We start from the raw sequence: 24,487 nt of genomic DNA, 5'->3' as shown, positions 1-24,487 counted from the left end.
GCCCAGCTCGCTTCAATCAAGCTAATGTTCCAATAATTTGGATCCAGTACACCTTATTCGACCAAATGAATGAATGAACGGCCTCGCCTGCGAGAGCCTTGTTATGAAACGCTTGTGCAAAACCCCGAACGATACACGCTCGTTTATTCGCAAGTGTTGCAACAATTTTCGCCGCGTGTATGATCGAACGTGTGGGTGGACGAGCGTTACACGTTCCACGACGATCGATATTATGCAAGGAAATTGGGAATAATTTTATTCCTATGCTATTCTTAGGAACTTTATTGCATTTACTTTTTTACTGTATTTTCTTTGGACATCGTGTAGAATTTTAATTGAGACCTTGTAAAGTTAATGACAACATGAAAGAAAAAAAAAAGATTGATCCATATTTGGTGTCTTCTATAAAGAACCACCATCAATTAAGCTCTTTTTATCATCAGCAATTAGATGCAATGATCTAGAATTGAAATCGTTGAATGTAGCACTTTGACCATTTTCAACGCAGCTATCTTTGGTTCTAAAACTGTTCGTGCAGACGTAGACACCACCTGTTCCATTAACATCTACGGTAATGAAAGAGCGAATACAATTACCGTCAAGGAGGACGAGAAGATCTGAAGAACCTCTGTTCTACAACACTATGTTAATTAACCAGGGATCATGCTTCCTTTCGAGAAATGTGGCGAACTGTTTTAAAACACAAAGTAGCTACAATTGCGATAATTTTTAATGCCTCAATAAAATTGAGAAGTTGGAGTGTTACAGCTCTTATGCACAAAGTTGCATAAAGTTTAAAATAAAATCTTCAATTTTGCAATTTCATTATCCTCTATTCTTCTTCAACCCTAGCCTTAATTTCCTTTCAAATTGTTTCGGAATGAATCGTTATCCGAATCAATGATCAATCGAACCCAAGATCCACGACAATCGTCCACATTTCCTCTGGTCATCGCGCCAGCGCCTCCCAAGTGACCAGCTCGTACCCTCGCTTTCTCGACGAACAGGCTAGCAGGCCAACCCCGTGGCAGTAAGAACGCGTTCGTGCTTACGCGAAGACGCGGACCGACGCCGCGGCACGTCGATGCCGACTATCGACGCTTCCTTGAGGCTTGCACCCTCGTAAATGCACCCTGCCCGGCGACGAAACTTCGCTGTCCACCTGGTAGCCAGGTAAGACGCGCTTTCCCTAATGATTCGTACCCTTTATCGAACCTTAGAAAGTTTCCACTTAATGTTGACCATTCTTATTCTCTTATCTCGATCTAGGCGAACTTTAATGATTTTTATTTGTTCCGTTTATTTGGGAGTAGGTGCAAATTAATTTTACAATATATATTGTTCGCGTGTATAAGGAATCTTGGTGGAATTTTTGTTTCGCCTTAGGATTTTTTGATTTTGATTAGGATTATGCTATAAGTTCCTACTTTCTATTGTCTGGTTAGATCTAGGCAAAGTTGAGAATTAATTTTAGAAACTTTATTTTTATTTTTAGAGAGATCTTAGCGAGGACCTTGCTTCCTGCAATTCTAATCTTCATTACAATTGAACCCAAGTTTTTAATTAAGTTTCTGATTTTTATTGTCTGTCTAGACCTGGGGAAAATTTCAAAATTATTTTTATTTGTAAGTTTCGCGAAAGGAATTCTTCTCCTCATCACCTAGGTTTATTCCGAATTTCGAGTAAATTTTCGGGCTTCCAGATAAGAATTTTCAAAATGAAACACTCTAAAAGTGTTTTTTGAGCACCGAGTGAAGTGTTGTGAATCATTAGCAAGTGTAATTAATTTTTTAATTTGAAAAATACCAGAAGATCTTCAGGAATGTTTGTTTGCAATTAAATGAAATAATTTGAAAAGGTGAGCCCCAAAATATACTAGTGGTTTAAAATTGAAGATCAGGTGCGTATTGGAAGTCGCATTCACGCTAGGAGCGCGATGTTTTGAATTTCTTGCGCATTGATGGAATTCGCACGGCACGACGGTGCTCTCGTGACTGGCGCACGAGGTCGTACTTGAAATTTCATGGGTCATGCCTTTTTTTGGTCTAGCTGGATAACATCTGCCGCGATTATAACAACGGCCGCCTTGAATATATTCGTCCTCTTACTTGTTGCGATTCTTCGATCATTACAATGAATTTCTATTTGAAACGATCGATCGTAGACGATACATCAAGAAAATTTGTAAAGAAATAGAGTGGATAGATAGGATATTACGAATCTGTGAATTTTCATTGTTATTTGAGACTAGGAAAAGTCGCTCGTTTACCTCGTGGTGGTCTCCATGCTTGAATTTGAAACAGATCGATAAAAGTCCGACTGTTCCACTTAAGCAGGAAAAATCCTACGGAATTTCTTTCATCCTTGCCGCCATCAAGTCTCGACTTTAATTATTCCGCGATAAATTTTAACAGTATTACGTAGATTCATGATTAAAATTATTACATTTGAGGATAAAATAATTCTGATTTCTTAGCTGGGTCAAATAATTAATGAAAAAGGATTTCATATGAGATTAAAATTACTCTGGAATATTTCTGAAAAGCTTAATTTTTGATTTCTTAGCTGGGTTAAATAATTAATGAAAAAGGATTTCATATGGGATTAAAATTACTCTGGAATATTTCTGAAAAACTTAATTTTTGATTCCTTAGCTGGGTCAAATAATTAATGAAAAAGGATTTCATATGGTAATAAAATTACTCTAGAATATTTCTGAAAAGCTTAATTTAAAAAATTAAAGTAATTATAATTGACAATATAAAATTCCAACACCCGAAATTTAAAAAAATATTTCAATATATGCTATGAAAAAGGAGCATAATTTCTTAGCTGACTCTATTAACCCCTTAGTTGCGCTACTCATTTGATTTGATACATTGATCTTTAATATGCCCACGGTCGCATATAATTAATCTGCACGCACACGCTTATGTTCCGCTGTTGATCGATGACAATTGTCAAGGAACACGATGTACGTTTTGAATGAAAGCAAGTACAGCAAGTTGCACGCGAGATGTTTCTGTACACAATATGTGTCGTTTGATCGTTTTCGTTGGAAAGAAGAAGAAAAAAAAAAAGAGGTAACATGTAATCTGGGCTGTGTCGAAATTTATTGCATCGAATTAGCCGTAATCGGATTGCGAGCTGTTTCAGATTGCTACTAAAGGCAACTTGTACCTCGTCGCGAAGTAACACATTCGTGTGTAATTTCGTCGAGGCAAAAATTCTTTGTAATTCTCAACAACTATCAATTACCGCCGAATGATTGTACTCGAAATTCTAGCTTTTCTTTTCTTTTGTACTTCGTTCAAATGTCATTGAATTAATATTTCTTCACTGTTGTTCAATTGAATCGAAAGGGAACCTTATTCTCTTTTTTTTGCAAGCGTTAATTACCGGGTTATTAGCGCCTAATTGTACCACATTTTCTACCGAGTTTCGAAATCTGGATTGGAGAAATAATTAATTCGATTCTTGCTCGAGTGCCTGGTAAAATAATCGGTTGTTACATGATCGTTACGCGGCGAGGAACTTCCTTGTCCGATGAATACAGGTGGGATGAGTACACACGGACGCGTGGGGTCGTTCACCTGATGGAAGTGGCTCCGTTTCGTATTTTCCATACTCGCAAACTGGCTCGAACGATTCATTTTAACGCGTCGAAGTAAAGAGGAAAAGTCGCTGTTTAATTAAATGTTGCGCAACCGATGCTAATTAAACGAACGAGCAACCTTTGCCGCGCCTCATCAACGGCAAATCGTTATTTATAACGTCGATCATGGGGGAGATGCTGTTACAGCTGGTGCTTCTGGCCTCTGGGTTCTCGTTAAACCAGTCTCGTTAATTAAACGTTCAAATGAAATTGAGCGGAATCTGTCACCAAGAGACATCGTTGCTCTAAGGTTGATAATATCGCTAATAGAATGAATTAATCGAGAAATTGCTTTTTTTATTCTGTGGAGAATTGATGGAATCAGATGTTCCATCAAGTTTCCTCTGTGGTGTATATTAAATTGTTACCTGTACAAAATATTCTACGATTAAAAACCATTTCGAAGTGTTAATTTATCATCCCTGCCATTCGAGCGTTCTTGAACGGACTCGACTAATTTTCAACCCCTTACGCCCGCATCGTATTTTCAATTCTCGATTGCAATTAAATAGAGTGCAGGGTGCATGTAGAAGCAGCTGGAAAATCGTCGATCATACCATGCCTCTGCATTCATATTTCACAAACACTTTTTGCGGTGTCAAGGTTACTAATGAATCCTCCGAGTATGAATATTAGGAGAAAATTTCAGAAAGTCATTAAGTTCATTAAACTATCAAAAGTGTAAATTTTCAAAACCTTCAAATTAATTAACACCGGTTTCTTCGATCATTTATTTTTCGTCCCAGTTAGAGGCACCAGACGAGGATAACTCGTTAAGAATTTCAGGAGCCTAATTACCGGAAAGCATCTCGTACGTTCGTCGATGTTCGCTCAGTAGAACTATGCTGTCCGTCGCAGCTACATCTTGCTCGGGGGATATCGGATAAAAATACCTTCGTCTATTTTTCTATTCGTGAAAAATGGAAATCGCAAATGAATAGCTTTCATCCGGGGAAAATCAGATTAGAATTCAACTCCCTCCATTTACTCGCGCCGATGGACACGAAGAGGAAGAGAAGTTCAGCTCGTCACAGATCCGTTCCGTTGCGATTCACGGGAGACAGATTTCTAGAAAGCGTGCAATAGGTCTCCAGAAACGTAGCCACAGCTTTGTAGCTCGCAAATCGTGCCTCTATTGGCTTGTCCATTAATTTCAGACAAACGGCAATCGTAAATCAACGCGTCGCCGTCGCGAATGCCGTAAATCGCGTTTCGAGCACGAGGCCGTGGTCGCGTTGGATCGTGTTGGCTTTTTCGAACGAACTACGAAATTGCACTGTTGACGATTCGAGGAATGTCAGTGGATGCTATGCAACTGTTTCGAGGACCGCCGACCTGGAGAACGTCGTCTAGGTGCGTTCGCATCGTCCGCTCCGGATGGCGCTTGGATCGTCGTTACTTCTGTGATTATCTTGGATTATTCTTGTGCTAATGGATTTTTCATTTATTAAATTCGAAGTTTATTGAGTGTCCCATGGGTTGTTGCAAGCTTTAATATATATTTCAAGTGATACATATAAAAAAATGAGAATTTGACTTGGTTTGAATAGAAGAGCGAGGAAAATTCTATAGATCTGTGATTATCCTTGATTGGAAATTGATTCAACGTCCTATGAATCATTAGAAACAATCTTTGATTATTCTTCTGTTGATAAATCCTGATATTTGAATTGATTGGAAATTGATTCAATGTCCTGTGAATCATTAAAAACATCAGAGTATCTTCTTTATTTAGGGCCTTTTGTAATCTGCCTCTGATGATTCATAATCCATGTACACTGCATAAGTATTTGGACAGTTGGTGAGTTTGAAGTGACAGTGACAATAAAATCCTAAATGAAATTCTTTCTTTTCTCCTATTATTAGAAATATTCCTGGATCTGATTTCAGTGCTTTAAATTATATCTTGTGTAATTTCGTTTCGACAATTCGGTACCATTTTCATTTATGGTAAATTGGTAAATTGGAAAATGATACGGTGTCGTAATAAAGCATTTAAAAACGTGGCACTGAATTTTTCAAGGTAGCGTGTAATAATAACCGTAATCGTAGGACGTGTTCGTTAGTGAATAAAGAAATAGGAAGTGCAGGTACAGTAAACAGATTCATCGGTATAATAAACACACGGTACGGTTGCTTCGTCGAATTTCATTGACCTATTTTTTCATACACTTGATCCATAATGATGTGCATCGAAAACATAACGCGTTCAAAACGATAAAACCGACGTTTCGTAACGTGCATGTCTACGTAACGAGATTCAAATGAGACACGGGATTTCCGTTCCACGGTTTCTTGAATGAAGAAGCCCGCGCGGCGTTGCTCTTTCACAGACTGTGTAATTTCGCGAGTTCCAAACTTTGTATTTGAATATCAAATACGTTTGATATTTCAATACAATTGAAAAAACACAGAAAAATTTGGGAAAATTTAAAAAGTTCCACAATCAAAATTGAATTTCAATCCTCAGTTTCCCAATAAATGTAAAAGGCTTTTGAAAAGGCAGATTGCCCGAGAGCATTCACCCAAGCAACGCAACATTTCCAAATAGAAAGGAAAGATTTCCAAAGCAAGATAGAAAGTTTCTAAAACAAGAGGGAAACGACCTTTTTCGTTTAAGAACGATGCAAATTTATTCATGAACACAAAATTCTCAAAAGAATCGACTGTCTCGTCTTTTTTTTTCAATGAAAAAAAGAAAATAGATTTCAAGTTACAGGGAGAGAACATAGAAAATGTAGTACAACGTCACGGTATTGTGATAATAAGCATCAAGTCGAACATTCCCGCGTATGAGAGCGTGAACAAAATATATGTACACGGAGCACCTAAAAAGTAGAGTGAACAATTGCAACAATGTTCGAATAATTACATTGTGACAATGGGACAGTCATGAATCTGATTTAAAAAAAGAAAAGAGAAAGGTAGAAGTGAGATTTATGATTATCGACACTTGGAAATAAATATGACTGTATATAATTTATTAATAATACTTAATATTCTTGTCTCTATTTATCTATCATAGCCAGGGAGTTGAATGTCAGGGGGTTTCAAAACAATTTCAAAAGAATCTAAGTTTCACCCATTACTTCTAAATTATTACTACTCTCTCTTCTAACTACCTAACATTTTCTGTATTTCTTAATTTGTCTTTTTTAGGTGAGAGCGACAACGGATCTCGGCGTGCTTCACATTCTGGTGGTCTGCATGAAGGACTCGAGGTATTATAATTTCCTGAAAGATTTCCCCAAGAATTTCAACAGCAAATTCTTGGATAATACTTTAAATATCCATTTCGAAGTCTTTGTAACAGTATCTCGTCAAGTACCATTCAAATTACAATTTCTACTGATAAATCGGAGATAAGATAGTATCAGAGAGAAATGCAGTGTACACTGATTACCTATTTAGAAAAGCAATGATTCATAAGCAAATGATGTCTCTGTAGTACGAAGATAAAGTGCTCTTTTTCAACCAAATGCATTCTTATTACAGCTTTGGGGCCTCGAAAGGATGAGGCGGATAGACGACGGCCATGTTGCAAGACCACCTCCGTTCAGGGTGCTCGCGGCACCCGACGGGAATTACCTGTCACCCCCAACGATACCGCCGCCACCGCCGCGTGCACCCGAGCCCTACAAGGTCGCACCTTCCTCCACGTCGTCCTCGAGGGCGCACAGGCGATCAAGTTTCGTTATTATCGCGGACTCGAGGCCTGTATCCCCGGAAGCTAGGACCCCGTCACCGACCTTGGCCGCTGGGAGAGTCTCACCCTTTCGAGGACGGGGATTCAAAGGGCCTCCGCCGCGATCGAGGTCCAGACCACAATCCCCTGAGGCTGCGGACGGTCGAAGAAGAGGTAGAATCGATCGTCGAGGTAACTTCTCGATTCGATACCATATCTCTGTAGGATTTCTGTAAATTTGTCAAAATTTGTTAATGCTTGTAATTTCTAGAATCTTTTTTAATTTTTTTTATTTTCTTAAATTTTTAGTTTCAGTATCGCAACAGAGTAGCCCGAGAAGAAGCCTAATACCGCAACCAACGCGGCAGCGTTCTACGTCCCTCAGCAAATCAACCGAGCGTCTCTCCTCCCCGAAACTCGGTCGTCGCGTAGATTCCAGAGGCCGTCTGAACGCCGCGGACTCCAGAAATCGCCTAAATGCCTACGGTAACAGCAACAGCAAGACGAACCTCGCCACGCGTCGCCAGGTCTCGAAGACACCCAGCAAATTGTCACCGATCCAAGGAACTCCAACGAAACCAGAAAAAACACCCCAAACCGTGCGCAGAGATCGTTTCAAGGAAACCTCGAAGACATCGCCGACGAAAGCGCAGAAGGTGTTCGTCTCTCCGGCGAAGAATCTCAGGAACTCGAGGAGGGTAAACCAGGAGAAGAATTCAACGGCTGGGAGAACGACGAGCAAAGAACGCGTAACGTCTCCCTCGAAGATTCCCTTGAAGACCAACAGGGTGAGCACTAATAACTTGAACCCAGCCAGGTTCATCACGATTAATCAGCCTAACGAGAGAAACAAGAAGCCGGTGGATAAGGGTTCGAAAGATGGTCGAACGAGCAACGAACAGACGAACGACACCAGTCAGAGTAGCAAACAATCGGAAGCAGGGCAGAAAGAGTCTCAGGCGAGTGAGAAAAATTCGAGCACCGAACAGACTGGCGAATTAAATCTGATAGATCTATTAAGGCAAACTTCGACTGCCACTGGAACTTCCAGCATGGTGAACACCACAGCGACAACTGCTGTTCAACCACTTCACATCGACGCGAATACAGTGCTTCTGGAGAAGGATTCTTCGGAGAAGAAGAGCTTGAATCCCGAGAAGAAGAACCAGAGTGATCCTTCCAGCGGTAAATCTTCCAATTCATCGAACGAAGATGTCGGTAAGCAGAACGCGAGCGATGATCAGCGTCCGACGAATCCTCAGAAAGCTAGCAAACCTACCAGCAATCACAGCCGAACGAAAGGTGGAACAGAAAACCGGATGGATTCCCCAGTTCCCAGCGAGTCCATCGGTCATTCGAAGAACAGCAGTATCAGTCAGTCCCTGAAGAACGTCGGTAAAGTGAACAGTGGAACCACTGGTTCAGCTAAGAACAGGAGTCAGAACGATCAGACTGTTAAGACCTCCAGGTCTAACGATCAGAAGATCGAGGAATCGAATTCGATGAAGTCTCTGCCAGCTTCTAATTCGGTTAAAAGTAACGAGATCGAGTCGACGAATGATTCTATTAAGAATCATTCGATTAATGGTACTCACAGGACAGTGGTCAGCATCGGGAGTGCTGGGGAGGATGTTAAAGCAGCTCCTAGGTCAGCCAACGATTCGGAGACGAAGAGTGCGACGAATTCTAGTTCGGCAATGAGGAATAACTCGGAGCAGAATAATGTGTCCGTCACGGTTGGTGCAGTGAACGATGATAGGAAAAATGTGAACAGCTCCGGGGTGAAACCGCGAGCGGGGAATCATGGAAGTGGTATGTCCGTCAAGTCCTCCGCGGGGGTGTCGGTCGATTCGATCGAAAGCGTTAGGTCCACCGACACCGGGGTCAGCGTGGACACTGTTAAAGGGGTGTCCTCGCCGAGGGAGAAAACCGGGATGCACGTAGTGAAACGGGCCCAGGAGATCGAGACCCTCAGTGGGAACGTGGTGCACTTGGAACAGAACGGAGAACCAGCGTGAGTATATTTAATTATTTTATCTTAAATTATCCCGAATTAATTAATTTAAATTTTGTATTTATTTCTCTATGGAAATTCTGGAAGAATTTTTGTAATAATTGATTTCAAGGGTTGTGATACTTTGATCGCACGAAATCATATTTGTATCTAAATCGTGCTGATGTTAATCTAGAAAGATTCACAGCATAGGAGAACTATTTATGCCGTCGGAAACGAGAATAAATTGCCGTGGATCCGATTCGGGTATTAAAGGACACAGAGTACATAGGAGGCAACCGTGTACGGACAAAGCGAACGCGACGGATTGGAAAATCGAATTATAAGCGGAGGCTCACGACACGAAAACGAGGCATCATTCTCAATTAAACGAATCGCTTTCGTGATGAGTCGCGTCCTCTGGATAAAAGAATTGCCCCTGGCTTCCGGCGGGAAAGTTATGATTCCCTAAAACGTTTATTCCTGAAATCGTTACCTCGCCGGGCATCTATTTTTTTACTCGGTTATCAATTTTCGTATGATTTCCTCGATCAAGAACGAAGATTTATTCTCAGATTACATTAGTCCATTTATCTAGAATTTTTCATATTTTTCGAGAAAATTATTTTTGAAGTTATTTTTCATCGGGGTGGTTTTCTCCTTGAAGTCAGTGTATCACGACAGAGATCACGAACTACATCAACCCCCCAGTTATTCACTGTTGAGCGTTTTAGTACGTGGTTACCCTTATACACCTCTGTTTAAGTGCACTTAACGGAGAATTAATAGTTCCATGCAAATTTTGAGGCGAGTTGAAACAGTTTGGAAGGTAATACACGAGTAATATATAATTTCTGTTTATAGTAAAATTATTTAGAAAACAGAATATCTGAAAAATCGTGGAAGGAATTATATACTTTATAATTAGTCTTTCGTTCCTATTTAATTCGTGTCACGTTACTCTGGTTTTAATTACAGAGTCTCTGGTTTAATTAGAAATATTACCTAAGAGTAGCTTTAACATTAATTACAGAACAAAATTGAATTTCTCTACAAAACCATTTTGATTATTATTATCAAAAGTAGAAAATAAAATAAATAGGAATTATAAAAATTCAGATTCAAAAACACTGCTTAAGACTTTTATTAGGAAACCATTAGAATGTCTTAAGATTAAAAAAACGAAGAAAGTGTATCGGAGAACGGAAGGAAGTTTGTCGTTGGACGCGTGCAATTAAATTGTTTTACAAGTTCGTGATGTTAGTAGCCACTTGTCGGGAATATCAGAGACACAAAGGGTTGCGCGGAAAACTTGGCCCATCGCGTAAGATCCACGGAGTTCCTTCACCCCGGTCACATATAAAGCACCACCCTTGCCCGGTGGTCGATGGAACCGGGTTGGGTTTATCGATCCCATGGAGATTTACATCGGCGAGGCTTGGCCCAAGAGGGATTATAAATCAGAATTTCGAATCGCCTTATTACACGGACGTCGCTGATTCTTTCAAGCGTTCCGTAAAATGAGACAGAAAGAAAATAAAAAGAAGGGAAGGTTGCAACCGTGAAGCGGATAGGACCGTACTACGTCCACGCCTCTGAACCATGATTCCTCTTTTATTTTCCCTCGTTCGACAGACGGTTTTTTGCTCGACGATCCTGTAATAGAATCGACGGCTAGATAAAGGTGTCAAGATCGAGTTTAATTAGCGATCGTGCTATCGACAATGAATGTGGAAGTGACGCGAACTGTCGATTACCGTTTGTGGAAGATTGGTACAGGGCGAATCAAATGCAATGTCGCAATTATTAATTGTGATATTGGAAATAGGAAGAGTGGTTCAATTTTAATATTTGGACTATAAAATTGGGGATCCAATTAGAAAATTCACAAAAATATAAAGACACAGAGGGTTTCAATTACAAAAATAATAAACAAAAATTAAAATTTCATTGCATAGAAATATTTCTAATTTCCAATAACCCTAAGAAAAATGATACATCTAATAATTTACAATTACCTCAAGCAATTTCTGAACATTTTAATTAAATCATGCTGTATTATCGTTCACAACAGCAGTTAGTTATAGGAATATTTCGTCCCGTTGTATCGTATTTAATAACATTTGCATGCATAATACTAATAACAGAGGTATAATCTGTACGACGAGTTTCCAGGTAACAAATATACAATTCGTTCTACAATGTTACACTGCAAGCTTTTCTACGTTTTTCCATTCGGCAGTGACGTTCATCAAACGCTATTGTTAGAGCAATTAATCATTCACGTGACTTTGGCGCGTATCGATACGCGCTCCGTTATTAACGTAATTATAATGAGATTAAATGACTTTTTTACGCGGTAGGGTCATAACAGTTCCGCGAGATTTTATTACGTACTGCCACGTTAAACAGTAACTTTAAGAACTGCAATAGCGTGACGATGCTGTATAATCGCGAAACGAATACTGAAACGTCTTAACAAACAAGAATTTTCTTTATTCATTAGGGTGTCATATAGGAAATTAATTATTTGAAGCAAAGTAGATCGAAAAATTTGCCATTAGAATTTTTACACGCATTCCATCTTTTCCATTTTCTTTTCTTCCCTAATTTTATTTTCTGAAAATTTCAAGTTATCAGTGCAATCGAATACCTTCATCCACTTGTGCTTTTAACTTTGTGAAGAAATTTCTTAAAATTATTCAGGGTATCCGAGGTTTTAGGTAAATTCCGTGACACGATTCTTTGTAATTGTAGAAAGTATTCAAGTGTTTGCTCACTTTGATCCTAGATAAGTCACGGAAGTTGTGAAGATGGATTGTGTACAGTATAAAATTAGTTTCCTCCATAGCTTTGTTTAGGAAAAAAGGAAAATAACGAGTTTTGGCTATAGTTAACCGTACGACGTAAAAAGTTCTAATTAAAAATTTTATTTTTCGCTCGTTAACGTTGCTCAAGATCAAGATTGAGACATAGCTGGGAACGTTCACGAAATTTGTTTGCTAATTCGGCTTCTAGAAAACGGGTCGAGTGAGCAATAAAAAAAAACTGAATAATACTTGCAAGATCTGAAAGTTATTTCAGCGGTACGTTCAATAATTCACCCTTGTCACAATGTTATTAATGTTGTATTAATGTGCCTAGCTACCACTGCAACTGGGATTTCTAATCTACCAGAATGAAAATAAACATTACGTTCTCTAGTACTCAATATTTATAATTAGAAACTCTGAAGAAAAAGTAAGATTCTTCTAAATCAAATACTGTATTAGAAAATAATTTATTTTAGCATTAATTGAAATTTTTATAAAAAGAACTTTGAATGATCAATCTATGATAATAAAAATTAGTATTTGTAAAATAGAGTATTAGAAAATGATGAAATTTTTTATATACTCTTAATAGAATAAAAATAGATGAAGAAATGCAAGAAAGTCAATTATCAGGATTACTCTTTCCCCAAATAATATGAACCAAACAGTGTCTATCCCTGGCTTCTGAAAATAATCTTCGCCAAATGTGCAACTCACACACAATCGTCTGGAACACCCCATACACGGGTCAAGCAAATATTATCACGTCTATTATTAGTGTATCGTTCACGTTGGCGAACGGGATTCCTCTAAAAACACGGTTACACGTGCACGCCATTTCCGGCCTGTTGAACGTAAACGCAGACCTTTCAGTTTCCTTTTATCTTCTTGCATATTCCATCAACATGTTTTCCCACTTTTTCCGTTATCGACGATTTAACATAAAAGTTGATTGTACCTCGCACCAAAGTTTCTCAGTACTCTTGAAAATTGTTTAAATTCCATGGTACTCGGATAAATAAGTACTAGAATTACTCAATTTCACTTAAGAATTTTCTAAAAATGCAACCAGATCACCTTAAGCATCCCTTAAAATAAAATTTCCCTTCCTAACAGTAGTCTAATTTGACAATAATTCAGGCACCAAAATCAAACGTGATCGTTGCACAAAGATTACTCCAAATCCTATATCACAACACTGAGTTTAAAATACGAGACCAAGAAAGATCCTGAAGAACAAGGTGAAAATATGATCTGTCCATTTCGCTGCCTCGAACCACGAGCCGTCAGCGTTTGACGAACGATCAGTGGACTGGTAGCTGGTCATCTGCATAATGTCAGATCGTGGTGGATAGTTAGGTTTGGTCGAACCGAAAATCGACGTAGAAAAGCTACGTGGAGTGTCCTGCGAGTGGTCAGCATCGCGTGCGGCCAAGGTCGAACCACGTCCACCCCTGTGTATTTCACTCGGCTGGCACCCTTCTTCTTCTCGTCTCTTCGTCCATACGATCCAGGTGTTATCCGGGAAATATTCAGCGAGGTTGGTCCTTGCCGAGATTTTTGGAGACGTTTAATCACAGCTGGGTTTCGGAAGGTGAAGGATCGCGTGACGAGGGGTGGAGGCGTGAACTAGCCCTTCGTGTTTGGCCCAGTTTCGCGCGACATTGACGTCAAACGCTTATTACCTGGACTTCTTATTTGTCGATGGTATTCCCCATTTGTAGATTCTTCTATTATTCATGGGAAACTGTTGTTGATTATACGTGGAAGTTTGGGTGGAAGATCGTAGAATTTAAAATTACGTCCAGGAGCAATTTTTTCTATTATTTATATTGGTATTCAATGTTTTTCTTCTGAACTAGAAATTAGGATTCAACCCTTTTTAGTATCTAATAAACGTTTCAAATAAATCTTACCATAAATATTCAAGGACAGTCTTATAAAACGACTGAAAATAGCACGATGAAGAATTAAAACGATATTTGCCTGGCATATTTTCGAGACAAAAGCGACAGCGTGGCGATAACACGTTGATAAGAGCGTCACGGTATCCGCAACGTGACGTAGAGGAATTACGTTCCGAGAATATATTTATAATTAACAGAGATCGAGTGAAATGAATTGCGCTGCGACACAAGGCACCCCTTTAACACCCTTCGCTATGAATAGTTTCAGAGAATCAAACTCGGTATCATTTTGTTGTGAATTTTGAAAAACGAATCAAAACTGGGTATCCGTACGCGAAACCGCAGGGTCATCGATTATTTCCCTCGAATTTGCAATGCGATTAGGTTTTAGCTGTTGTTTATGTTAATTAACCTCGGCAGCGTGTTAAGCGCCGGTCACGTAACTTAAACACGGCACGTGTGCGATTTCGTTGCCTCCTTTTCGTTTATTCTTTTTAATTATTACAGTTCAAGTTCGTCTGTATAATTATTATTGAATAGTACAAAAATTTAGGCACACATACATATCTCAATTTTATTAAAAAAGGAATTTTTTGGAGGATGCAATCACAGTGATTCGTTTTCCATCATAACTCGAGCTTTTCCCTTGTTTCCTTTTGATTTCTCATGTAATTGCTACTGCGAATGGTCTAGTTGAGCAGATAATTAGCGGAGAGAAAGTGTATCATTCAAATTCTATAGAAGAAATTTTCACAAACGAAGTTTCTTGATGGAAATAATGATTCTTGTCAGTTACAAAAGGTAATCGAGAAACGTAAAAGTCACTGAAACATTAATCAAATTATATTATTGCAGACGATATCTATAATAAAATCATTGTTGGCCATTTGTTTTGTTGAAAGGCGTTAACTGATCGCGAGCAGGTGAACGTAGTGTAACAAGGTAATCGTGTTGTTGAAAGTTTCTTCTTTCTTCATTTGAGCTGCACGATTTTGGCGGCTCCATGGCACGATCGCCGTGGAAAATTGTAACGCGGCTACGGTACGAACTTTCATGACGGTTCAACGGCAACTTTTAATGGTTTTGTTTAACGTGACCCAACGGCCGCAAACACGCGTCGTTTGCGAAACAATTTTCTGTGAAAGTAGCAGAGGAATTGGTAAAATAGCTTTCGATTTGGCACGATTAGTGGCGAACCATTTAAATTTAGAGACAGAATAGTTTGTTTTAGTAATGATAAAAAGCAGACGCTTTATATAATTCAATAATTAAGGCCTATAATTAATTATTAATGATGACGGGCACAAATTAGCAAAGGCTGATAGAATTATCATATCTCCAGGCTGGTGTGAGAATCTCTAAGTAGTACATCTCAATATATTGACTGTCACAGTGAAAGTAGACGTGCATGGTCAGACACATTACATATAATAATAATTATCACACTAGAGATATGTAATTTTGTAATTTAATTTTTGTATCTATTGCTTTCAATAATAAGAATATTAGAACCCATAATATTTGATTACTAATTTTTTATATTGATTGCTAATTAATTAATTAAATCCCATGTAACATATATTCTTTTTTCAATCATATAAAATTAATCTGTCATGTTGCTTTCATTAAAAGGATAAAAAAAATGTTTAATAAATAACATAAAAATGTTTGCTCAGCTTGCAAACAGATGTAGAGATATTTCATTTTGTTAACTTAATTCTGCGACTGGTGTTCACGATATTTTTTTATTTATTCAGGTTGAACAATATCTTTATAGCATCCAAATATGTGAAAAATCGATGTCGTAAACGCGTTAGTACCGCAATTTCCATGGCGCCACGTGATGGAGCGTAATATACATATTAACACGCGTTGGACACCGTTACACTACGTATCGCATAATTCTTTGCTCGCATAATGATATGTTTTCTTACGTCACGGCTATACAATGTTCGCAGGAGTCTCTTATCACTCGTTCAATTTTTTACGATCACGTAGAAATTCATTTTTTTTCCATGAATCGTAAATCAGGTTATTGATCGTAAAAAATATTGTGTACCCTTAAAGATTTCATAAAAAGCAATATACTTTACTCCTTTAGTTCATAAAATTCTTCATTATAAAAGTATTCATGAAATGTGTATGCAGTCGTTTTTATTGAATCTTGAGCTTTAAATTGATATACCATAAGTGCCATTTAATGGTACTTTTCTCTGATTAAATCGTCATAGACTGAAGTCACCCATTAAAATAATTTTTCATCTTTTTGGGAACAAACGCTGACGTTTCATTTCGTGTATTTCTCCGAAAGGGCAAGGAGATTCCATAGAAAGTGTTATTTTTATAATCGTTCTAAGCAAGCGTGTTGAAGGAGAAAGTTCGATTTCGTTCGTACATCTTCGTTCCTCAGGGTCTCACGAGTGAAACGACATTCGCACGCACATTTCGCAAGGGTAATCTATTCAACTGGTCAAAGCGAAGGCGATTAAAAAGTTCGTGTCATTGAAACGTTCGTCACGGATTTGCGCATTCAGTTTCTATATTCAGCGATCATTAGCTGATTCATCGAAAGGAAAATCCCTACATACAATTTCAAATTAGAAATCAAAAAATAAGAAACAATATATCCCATGTCATTAAGCACCAATATACCAAAAAATACATTTGAAAATATAATAAATTAATGAGAAGAACAATAACGAAAGGAATTAATGATTTTTCATAGACCCCTCATAGACTCCTTAAAATGAATAAGAATTAAAATTAGGAAGGCAATTAAAAGAACGTATAGAAAAATTTTTAATAAAATGTAAAAGGGGTAGTCGCGCAGGGGCGCCTTGAAAAAGCGTCGGGTGTTGAGTTAAAGAACTTCGCCATTCTTGGTTATCGATTTCGCGGTCAACCGAAGGAAGTCGTGGTCTTACGTGTAATGCAGGTGACCGAAGGAGAAAATCTTTGCGTGACCGGCCAGTTAAGGCCGGCCACCCTCTCTACGCTTCTCCGCCCTTCGTCCTCCGAGGTACGTCCAACCCCCGAGTACTGCGGCACCTGCAATCTTCGTGCGACACGAGGCAGAGCCGCGATCCTCGCTCTTCATCATCCACACCGAGCAATACCTTTTCTTTGCCTCTAAAAATATCTTCGTCGTATCATCCCTCTAAACTTTCGTTCATTGTGAGAATCGTGTCGGTGTTCGAACCGCGATCCGAAGAGTTCTTCGATAAAGTAAAAGCAGAAGGTAAGATTGTTAGTGCGAGCGTTCGTAGAAGAACGAAGGTGCTGAGACAACCGGAAGGAAGGGTAGATCCGCGGCGGCAACAGGGCTGAACACGTGGAATTTGGTGCACGTTGCTCCTCTCGCGATCGATAACAATCCTACGCGACATTTCAGTGTGTAACATTTTCTCGGGCAAATTTATTGCTTGTAAGGTGGGCATTTTCTGAGGTACATAGAAAATTAGTCAACTTTGTGTTCTATTTATCGAGAATCTACTGTAGCTATCGACTTCAAATTTTAGAGTGTGTTTTAGAGTGTGCAATTAACCCTACAATTGAATAACGATATAGGAATTATAAATGATTCAAATATATTCTATTGTGCTGGGACTCTATAATTGAACGAACGATCCTAAATTACAAACTCTGAGTTGAAATAACGAGTTTCGATTCAACGAAGCAAAAATTTAATCCTTTTTCATTTTAACGAAAACGAGTTAATTATTCTAAATGAATGAATCGTATAGTGACCTACATTTGATCTCACGAAATCCTTGAAACACCCTGTACCTTGCCACCATTCGTCGTAAGTTTCATAAACCGTGTCACGATTCATCTTTTTCTGTTTCTATTCTTAATCGACTCTGAAAGCTCTTTTATCGCGTGATCGATCGATCAACAGAGTAAAGTAGTTTTTAATAATACTTTAACGGGGTGCGGCTGGTTCTTTGATTACAGGGTGCTGGCAGCAGCGAACGGCGTTGGCGAACGACCTCCTGAAAAGCTTTTCACTCGTTGGAAGAGATCTTGGGATCGTTGTGGCGAGTGTTGTCGCAGTATGAGGTGTCTAGCTTGCCGTACTAATCCAAAGGGATTAGCCTGGCCCGGAAAACATGCCAGGATCACTACTTTGACGAACAGAAACGAACAGCTTCCGGCGAACAATGCGAGCGACAATGCACCCGTTGGTTGTTGGCCAAAATTCAAGAACAGATGCAGGTAATTTCTTTTGGAAATTTTATTTTACTTTCAGACTCTTAATATCATTAAGATGGCAAGTAATATAAAATTATCCAAATTTTATTTAAGAGGAATTGAAAATTAATTACTGAATAATGTTCAGAGTTTAATAGAATGCAAGTTTGTCAAGAAAATTAGAAACTCAACTCGAGTATTCATTTTTCATAAGATTAAAATTAATGAAACATGAAGAACCAACTTTCACCTGAAAATTTAGACGAGCTGCTAACGAGTTTCATCGTGATTCGATGTTTTACTGATACATCAATATTCATAGTTATGCTTTCTAGATTGATTGCAAGGAGAGACGAATTTGATCTAACTCATTAACGTGTAAATCGTAAATTGAAATCGGTATTTATAAAATTCCTCAGGCAAATATTATTTTTATAAACTTTCAAGTAATTAAATTTTGTTTCGTTAGATGCAAACGGCTCAGGGATATGAAATGTTGCTCAAGAAAATCGAGGATCGCGCCTGCAGAGGCGAGTGTCTGTTGTCCACCGGAAAGGAAATTCGGCGCTATTTGTCGCCGGTTATTCGACAGCTGTAAATGCAAGAGAAACGCTGAAGTAGAACGCACAAGAAACATACGTGCCAAGCACAGTCTTACCAGCGTAGCACCACCCCCATTATCAGAGGTAATAATTGAAATAGACAAAGATTAACACAAGTGAACATTATTAAAAGAACGAATAAAAACTTCAATTTCAATTTCTAATTTTTCAAGTTTCCATAATTGAAATTTTCTATCAAACAATAGGAACCAAAAGCTAAGATACCGGATGTTCTGGTAGAGCACAATTCCCTAATGCGTGGCGCTATTCCATGTCTACCAGTTCCTCTAGCCTGGTTTTGTCTCGTTTGGAACGTTCTACTGCCTGGTTCCGGTAAAATCAGTACATCAAACTAAACCTCTGCTTTATTTTCTAAAAGATTCTCGTACCATAAATTTTACTGCTAAATTTAGTGACATAGATATCTGTATAAAAGTGTATTAAATCAACGTGTTCTGGTTTCTAGGTACCGTTTGGAGCGGAATTTTCAACTTATGCACAGGTCAACCGAGATTCTCATCAGTGGCTGGAGTGAAATCGAGACTCGGGGCATTCGTGGTAAATCTGATGGTTGGGGTTGGTCAATTATTCACTGTATTATTCTGCCTGGTTGGCTGGGGCTGGAGCATTTGGTGGGGCGTTACACTGGTCCGTTTAGCCAGTAAGTAATAATTATCGATTTTAGATCAATGAGATTATGAAGAAACATGAAAATTTTGAGGGAAAAATAAATACTTTTTTTTAGATATTCGACGGAGAGGTGTAGTAATATTTGTTTCTATTTTCTTTTAGGAAAATACAAGAGATTCAAGGCGTCCGAAGCAGCCCTTAACGACCCCGAAGCGAGAGGCGGGGAACCAGCAGCTATGCCCCCAGGTGTACCGAGTCACGCGCTAAGAGGGACGGAACGTACGCGATAATTAACGCGATTTTTCACCCTTATCGGACTAAGCGAGAACGTTTTTATATTGTCCTACATCTACGATTTTTCACTACGTGCCTTCTCGATAACAAAAAGCTGCGAATAAAGGAATCTTTTTCCGCTTGAAGATCCGCTAAAGAAATCCTTATTGCAAAATTCGAACACAACCCTCGGGAATTTTTTTCCTATATCATCAAATTTTTCCTACGAAATTATTGTGAAACGCGTCGTTTCGTTTCGCGACAAAAATGATTTAAGAAGAACGAAGGGGAAATAAACGTTTGAAAATCAACTCGCGATCGAAACGAAGTTCTTGAAAATTAATCGCTTTCAATGAAAGCAACTTATTCGTGGCGTTCTTTCAAAATGTACTCGTTGCGTCGAACGGAAATTACTTTTTAGTTTTATCCGCAACGGTAAGATTCTTTTATTTGGAATAAAAGAAACGTTCATTAAACGTTTCACGATGGAGTTTCAAAGAAATATAAAAGGGTATTTTATATTTTGCTTTCTCGTTCTATTTATCATTCTCGTCGTCGATGGAATAAATACGTTTTGAAAAAACGTACTTTATATTTTTACAAGTGCAACATATAATATACGTATACATACATCCATATACTCAACTATTCGACTTATTCAACTTACAACTAATATCTGTAAATATGAATTGTTCCCCCTTTTTCCATTCCCTAATTAAAATAAAGGCTCTTCATTTTTTTAAATACATTATTTGGTAAAATTTCATAGATCACACGTTAATTAATTAATCATCGATGGTGGTAGTTGGAGTGATTATGAATTTTTATTTGGAAATTGTTTTATTTTATATTAATCATTTCGCTAAAAAATAAAAAGAAACGCGAGGGTTTATATGTCCCAAAACTGTTTTCATTCCTATTTGAAATATTTTGTGTCAAACTTCCCAGGAATAATTGGAAATAATTTGAAAAGACACAATGTTGACTCCCTTTGATTCTATTTTTTTAGAAATCAGTCAAAATCAGCAGAAGATCGAAAAATTATTAAAATAATGGTTTGACAAACTTGGATTTTAAAAAGATCGCCATAAATTTAAAATTTTTTAAATTCAATGCCAATTCCATCTATACAAAAACGGTTCAAATTACTCGACAAGTTATCGATCGATTTTCTGGAACAGAAGATACCAGCGCTCTCTGTCGGAGAGCAGCGAAAACTATTAAAACGATTTATCGATCGACCTTACGGCGGTCGATAAGCTGGCGGTATTTTTAAAATACAAATTAGTCAAACAAAATTATTTTAATAATCTTTCGGTTTTAGTTTTTAATATTCAATGGCTGTACATACCCCTACTGACAGGATGTCCAATCGTCGGTGCTCTGGAGATCACCGATCTTAGACACTTTTCATTCGAATATTTTAATATTAATAATTAAAAACCAAAACCGCGAACGCTATTTCGCAATTCTTGATTTATGTCTTATTTTACCCCCAGAATCATTTCCTAAAATTTGTCCCACCTGTTGTCGAACACCCTATCTACACGATCTATAAAATCATGACACATAATTAAATGCCAAAGCTTTGGTGACTTTGTATTAATGAAAAAAAAACGGTGTCATCGAACTATGACGCATTTCTCATTACTACCATCAATTCATATGTCAAAACAAATATGTGGAGATTGTAATTGAAAAGAAAAGCGGTAAACAAGGCTAATGAGTAACAGGAGTATAGGTGTTACTTTTGTTCAAGTGTTACAAGAGCTATTGGATCGCAATTAATTTCCGATAAAGATAACAATTTATCATCGTAAAGCATTGAAAACCATACGAGATTGGTTAAGCTGAACTTTGTTCCGCGGACACTTGCACGTTTTATTAATTACGAATTATTATTTCAATCTTGAAGATTCTTTCCACCAATATATAAGCGATGCATTAATTGGCAATAATAATAGGGGTCACTAAGATATTTTTATATAAAGAAATAAATTGTATTTAAATTTTCTAACTACACCTTTCTTTCTGATGAAGATTCCCAATTAATTTATTTGTAAATAATTATCGCTATTCCAATTTTAAAATTGAAAATTTTCCTTCTTCTCTAACGTAAGCACAGTTCTATTCAATATAAATGAGTTATCCACCCGCACCCCGCATAAGTTGAGCACGATCCACGGACAGACTAACCGACGTTACATTTACGATTGACGCGGGGCGCATTCCTCTTCTTTGATACACTTTATTGGCCTAATAGAGCCGAATTGTTGGTGTATCGTGTAAAGCAGGGTAAGCTCTGTACTATCCGTCTGGGCGTCTTACACGAAATGCTCCTCCCTTTGTGCGACAATCGTGTTGCATGCAAAACAAACGGCATACCTCGAGTACGTGTGAATTGGGTCGTACCTGATGCACATTTGAAAACATTACTCTTACAATCGGGCTGATGATAAATGTGTTACTTTCGGTAGATTAAAGCAATTATCGTCCCTTCTAATTTATTGCTTTATTAGAGAATCATGTGTGTGCTCTATCATAAGAATGTCCAGACAGTTGTAGAGGGTGGTAGTGTCTTGAAAGATTAATAACTTCGTTAAATTTAATTTTTCAGTTTTCTTTCCAAAGATTGCAAATTATATTTATTATAAATTATTATAGAATTTTATTCCATTCTCGTATCTTTACTAATGTGTTCAGAAATAATTTCAAAATGAAAGGTCTCTAATCAAATCTAGTCACACATTAGCATCAAATCAAACCGAAGGCACTCTGAAGTGATCACGGAGCAACACGGTCCGGCCGAGGAATAATGTCAACTTTCTCGCTCAGCACGAGCGTAGGATTAGCAGGTTAGGCCAGATTAAGGATGTAACGTTTGTTGTAGGCGCATAGATCACGATGATGACCCGTAACGAGTACGTGTCGAGCGACAGGGCGATCATATGGGTACAGGGTACACCAAACAGGAGTGATCCGAGTGAGCGAGTGACTGAGTGAGTCGGAGGTCGGAGGAGTATATTGGCCATTTCCGCAGGAAGCCCTAGGTAACCTGTAACCGCCATTGAGGTTGGTACTAACGTGCCACAGATCGCTGTCGTTTCATAACGAGCTGGTCTGAATTCGTCTGATCATCATCTTTTCGTGTTAATCGATTGCTCTTCGCTTTTCAGGAAGAATCTCCTTCAAGTCTCGAAGCTTTCGCTTATTTTAGGACTCTTTAGTTTAACTGAAAGACTAGAAGTCCTTAGAGAGGAGCATCGAAAATTTAAATAAAATTTTTCCAAATAAACATTCATGAGTGATGGTCTCCCTCTATTTGCATTGTAATAAAATGAAAATTTTTAACATTTGGTATTACAGTAATGAGATTTAAAGATACTGCTATTTGAAATATTCTTTTGAAACATGATACATTGTCACTTATCCTATTTCTTTCTGTTAGATAGGTGACGTACCCAAACGAAGAATTCCAGCAACTTCTGGAATTGCTGAAACTAAGGAACGTGGAAGAAGAATCGTGTACGCAACAGTGGTACTGAAACTGCTAAAATGGATGCAGTAAATAAAATAAGATGTTAACGCGAGCCATTCGATCGAATAGATATGCGTTGGCGTCGAAGAATGGATTTCTCTCGGGTCATCGAAAAGAAAGAGCCTCAACGACTGACAATGGTAACACGGATAATACAAGTCCAACTCTTGTCGTACGCAGATTTAATCTGTCGAAATGAATCATCGTTTTCACTTGAACACGGTTACCCAAGGAATAGCATTAAACAAACAATTACACGTTTATTCGTCGCTGGAGAAAATTGAAACGAGTTTTCAGTTAACATCGCTGCGCTTTTTAGGGCGCACTGTAAATAGAAGTTAAGGGTGTCAGAACGAAGCGTGTGTACAGAAATTTTTCGAAAGAACGCATTCTTTTTCCGGTCAGAAACGTCAATATGGGTTGTATTTGTTTGAAGCTCCGCTTCGAATTTGCTTTGTTCCATCCGACCTAATGCGAGAGAAGAGGGTGGTTGACTTAACGAAGTGATCTTCAGCCAATGTATAATTTCAATTCAGCTCGGTATTGTCGTACATAATGCTCAGTTGTATGCGCAAAATAAAGAAAGAAATTTACTTTGTTTAAGTAAGGTAAAAATAAAATCAATTTCAACCCTTCAGCAATAAATGCCTATTTCCATTTATCATTCATATTGCCAATATTTTGCTCCAAAAAATTCATTTTTAATTCCTACGTACAATAATTCTCGAGGTGATCATTCTAAAAATCAAATTCAATCCTCCAACAAAAGATCCTCATCTCCAAATGACCCATCAACAATAAATGCCTATTTTCCTATATCATTCATATTGCCAATGCCAATATTTTGCTCCAAAAAATTCATTTTTAATTCCTACGTACAATAATTCTCGAGGTGATCATTCTAAAAATCAAATTCAATCCTCCAACAAAAGATCCCCATCTCCAAATGACATTTCCTTTCATACCGTTCATATTAGCCGATCTCAAAGACACCGGCAACGTGGACACCCAGCTGAAACGGCACGTGCGAATGTATGAATGAAAGTTTACGAGGATAGTAAGAACAGGTCAATCTGCCAATTGACCAATGGTCGGTTGGACCTGCACGAAGGTTCAAAACGTCCCTCCCTTCTGTTCGTCTTCAGACATCCACAGGCATACTAAATTACACACTCAGGCTGGTTTGTATAGCCACCAGCA

The 24,487-nt window shown here is 38.1% G+C and overlaps 1 protein-coding gene across 5 annotated transcripts; it reads left to right on the top strand.

Annotated features, from left to right (window-relative positions):
* Positions 1-1,040: 1,040 nt before the first annotated feature.
* stum (mechanosensory transduction mediator stumble) lies at positions 1,041-21,067 on the top strand. Of its 5 annotated transcripts, none has more exons than XM_034316782.2 (9): positions 1,041-1,173; positions 6,815-6,876; positions 7,151-7,532; positions 7,650-9,354; positions 18,008-18,268; positions 18,714-18,930; positions 19,053-19,179; positions 19,313-19,507; positions 19,639-21,028. In XM_034316782.2, the coding sequence occupies exons 3-9, from the start codon at positions 7,169-7,171 to the stop codon at positions 19,764-19,766; spliced, it is 2,997 nt and encodes a 998-aa protein (XP_034172673.1). In that variant the 5' UTR covers positions 1,041-1,173; positions 6,815-6,876; positions 7,151-7,168; the 3' UTR covers positions 19,767-21,028. The 5 variants fall into 5 exon arrangements, 4 of the variants coding, with proteins under 4 accessions (XP_034172673.1, XP_034172671.1, XP_034172670.1 ...); XM_034316780.2 differs by lacking the exon at positions 1,041-1,173 and adding an exon at positions 4,534-5,058 and having other exon boundaries at positions 7,151-7,514; positions 19,639-21,067; XM_034316779.2 differs by lacking the exon at positions 1,041-1,173 and adding an exon at positions 4,536-5,058 and having other exon boundaries at positions 19,639-21,033.
* The last annotated feature ends 3,420 nt before the right edge of the window (positions 21,068-24,487 follow it).

Source organism: Osmia lignaria, chromosome 16, assembly GCF_051020975.1.
Source record: "Osmia lignaria lignaria isolate PbOS001 chromosome 16, iyOsmLign1, whole genome shotgun sequence".
NCBI lineage: Eukaryota > Metazoa > Arthropoda > Insecta > Hymenoptera > Megachilidae > Osmia > Osmia lignaria.
This window is presented reverse-complemented; position numbering and strand designations above follow the sequence as displayed.

Coding starts and splice junctions, on each gene's coding strand:
- stum (XM_034316779.2), top strand. CDS start 4,950: ATGTCAGTGGATGCTATGCAACTGTTTCGAGGACCGCCGACCTGGAGA. Junction 5,059..6,814: donor CTTGGATCGTCGTTACTTCT/GTGATTATCTTG, acceptor TGTCTTTTTTAG/GTGAGAGCGACAACGGATCT. Junction 19,508..19,638: donor TACACTGGTCCGTTTAGCCA/GTAAGTAATAAT, acceptor ATTTTCTTTTAG/GAAAATACAAGAGATTCAAG.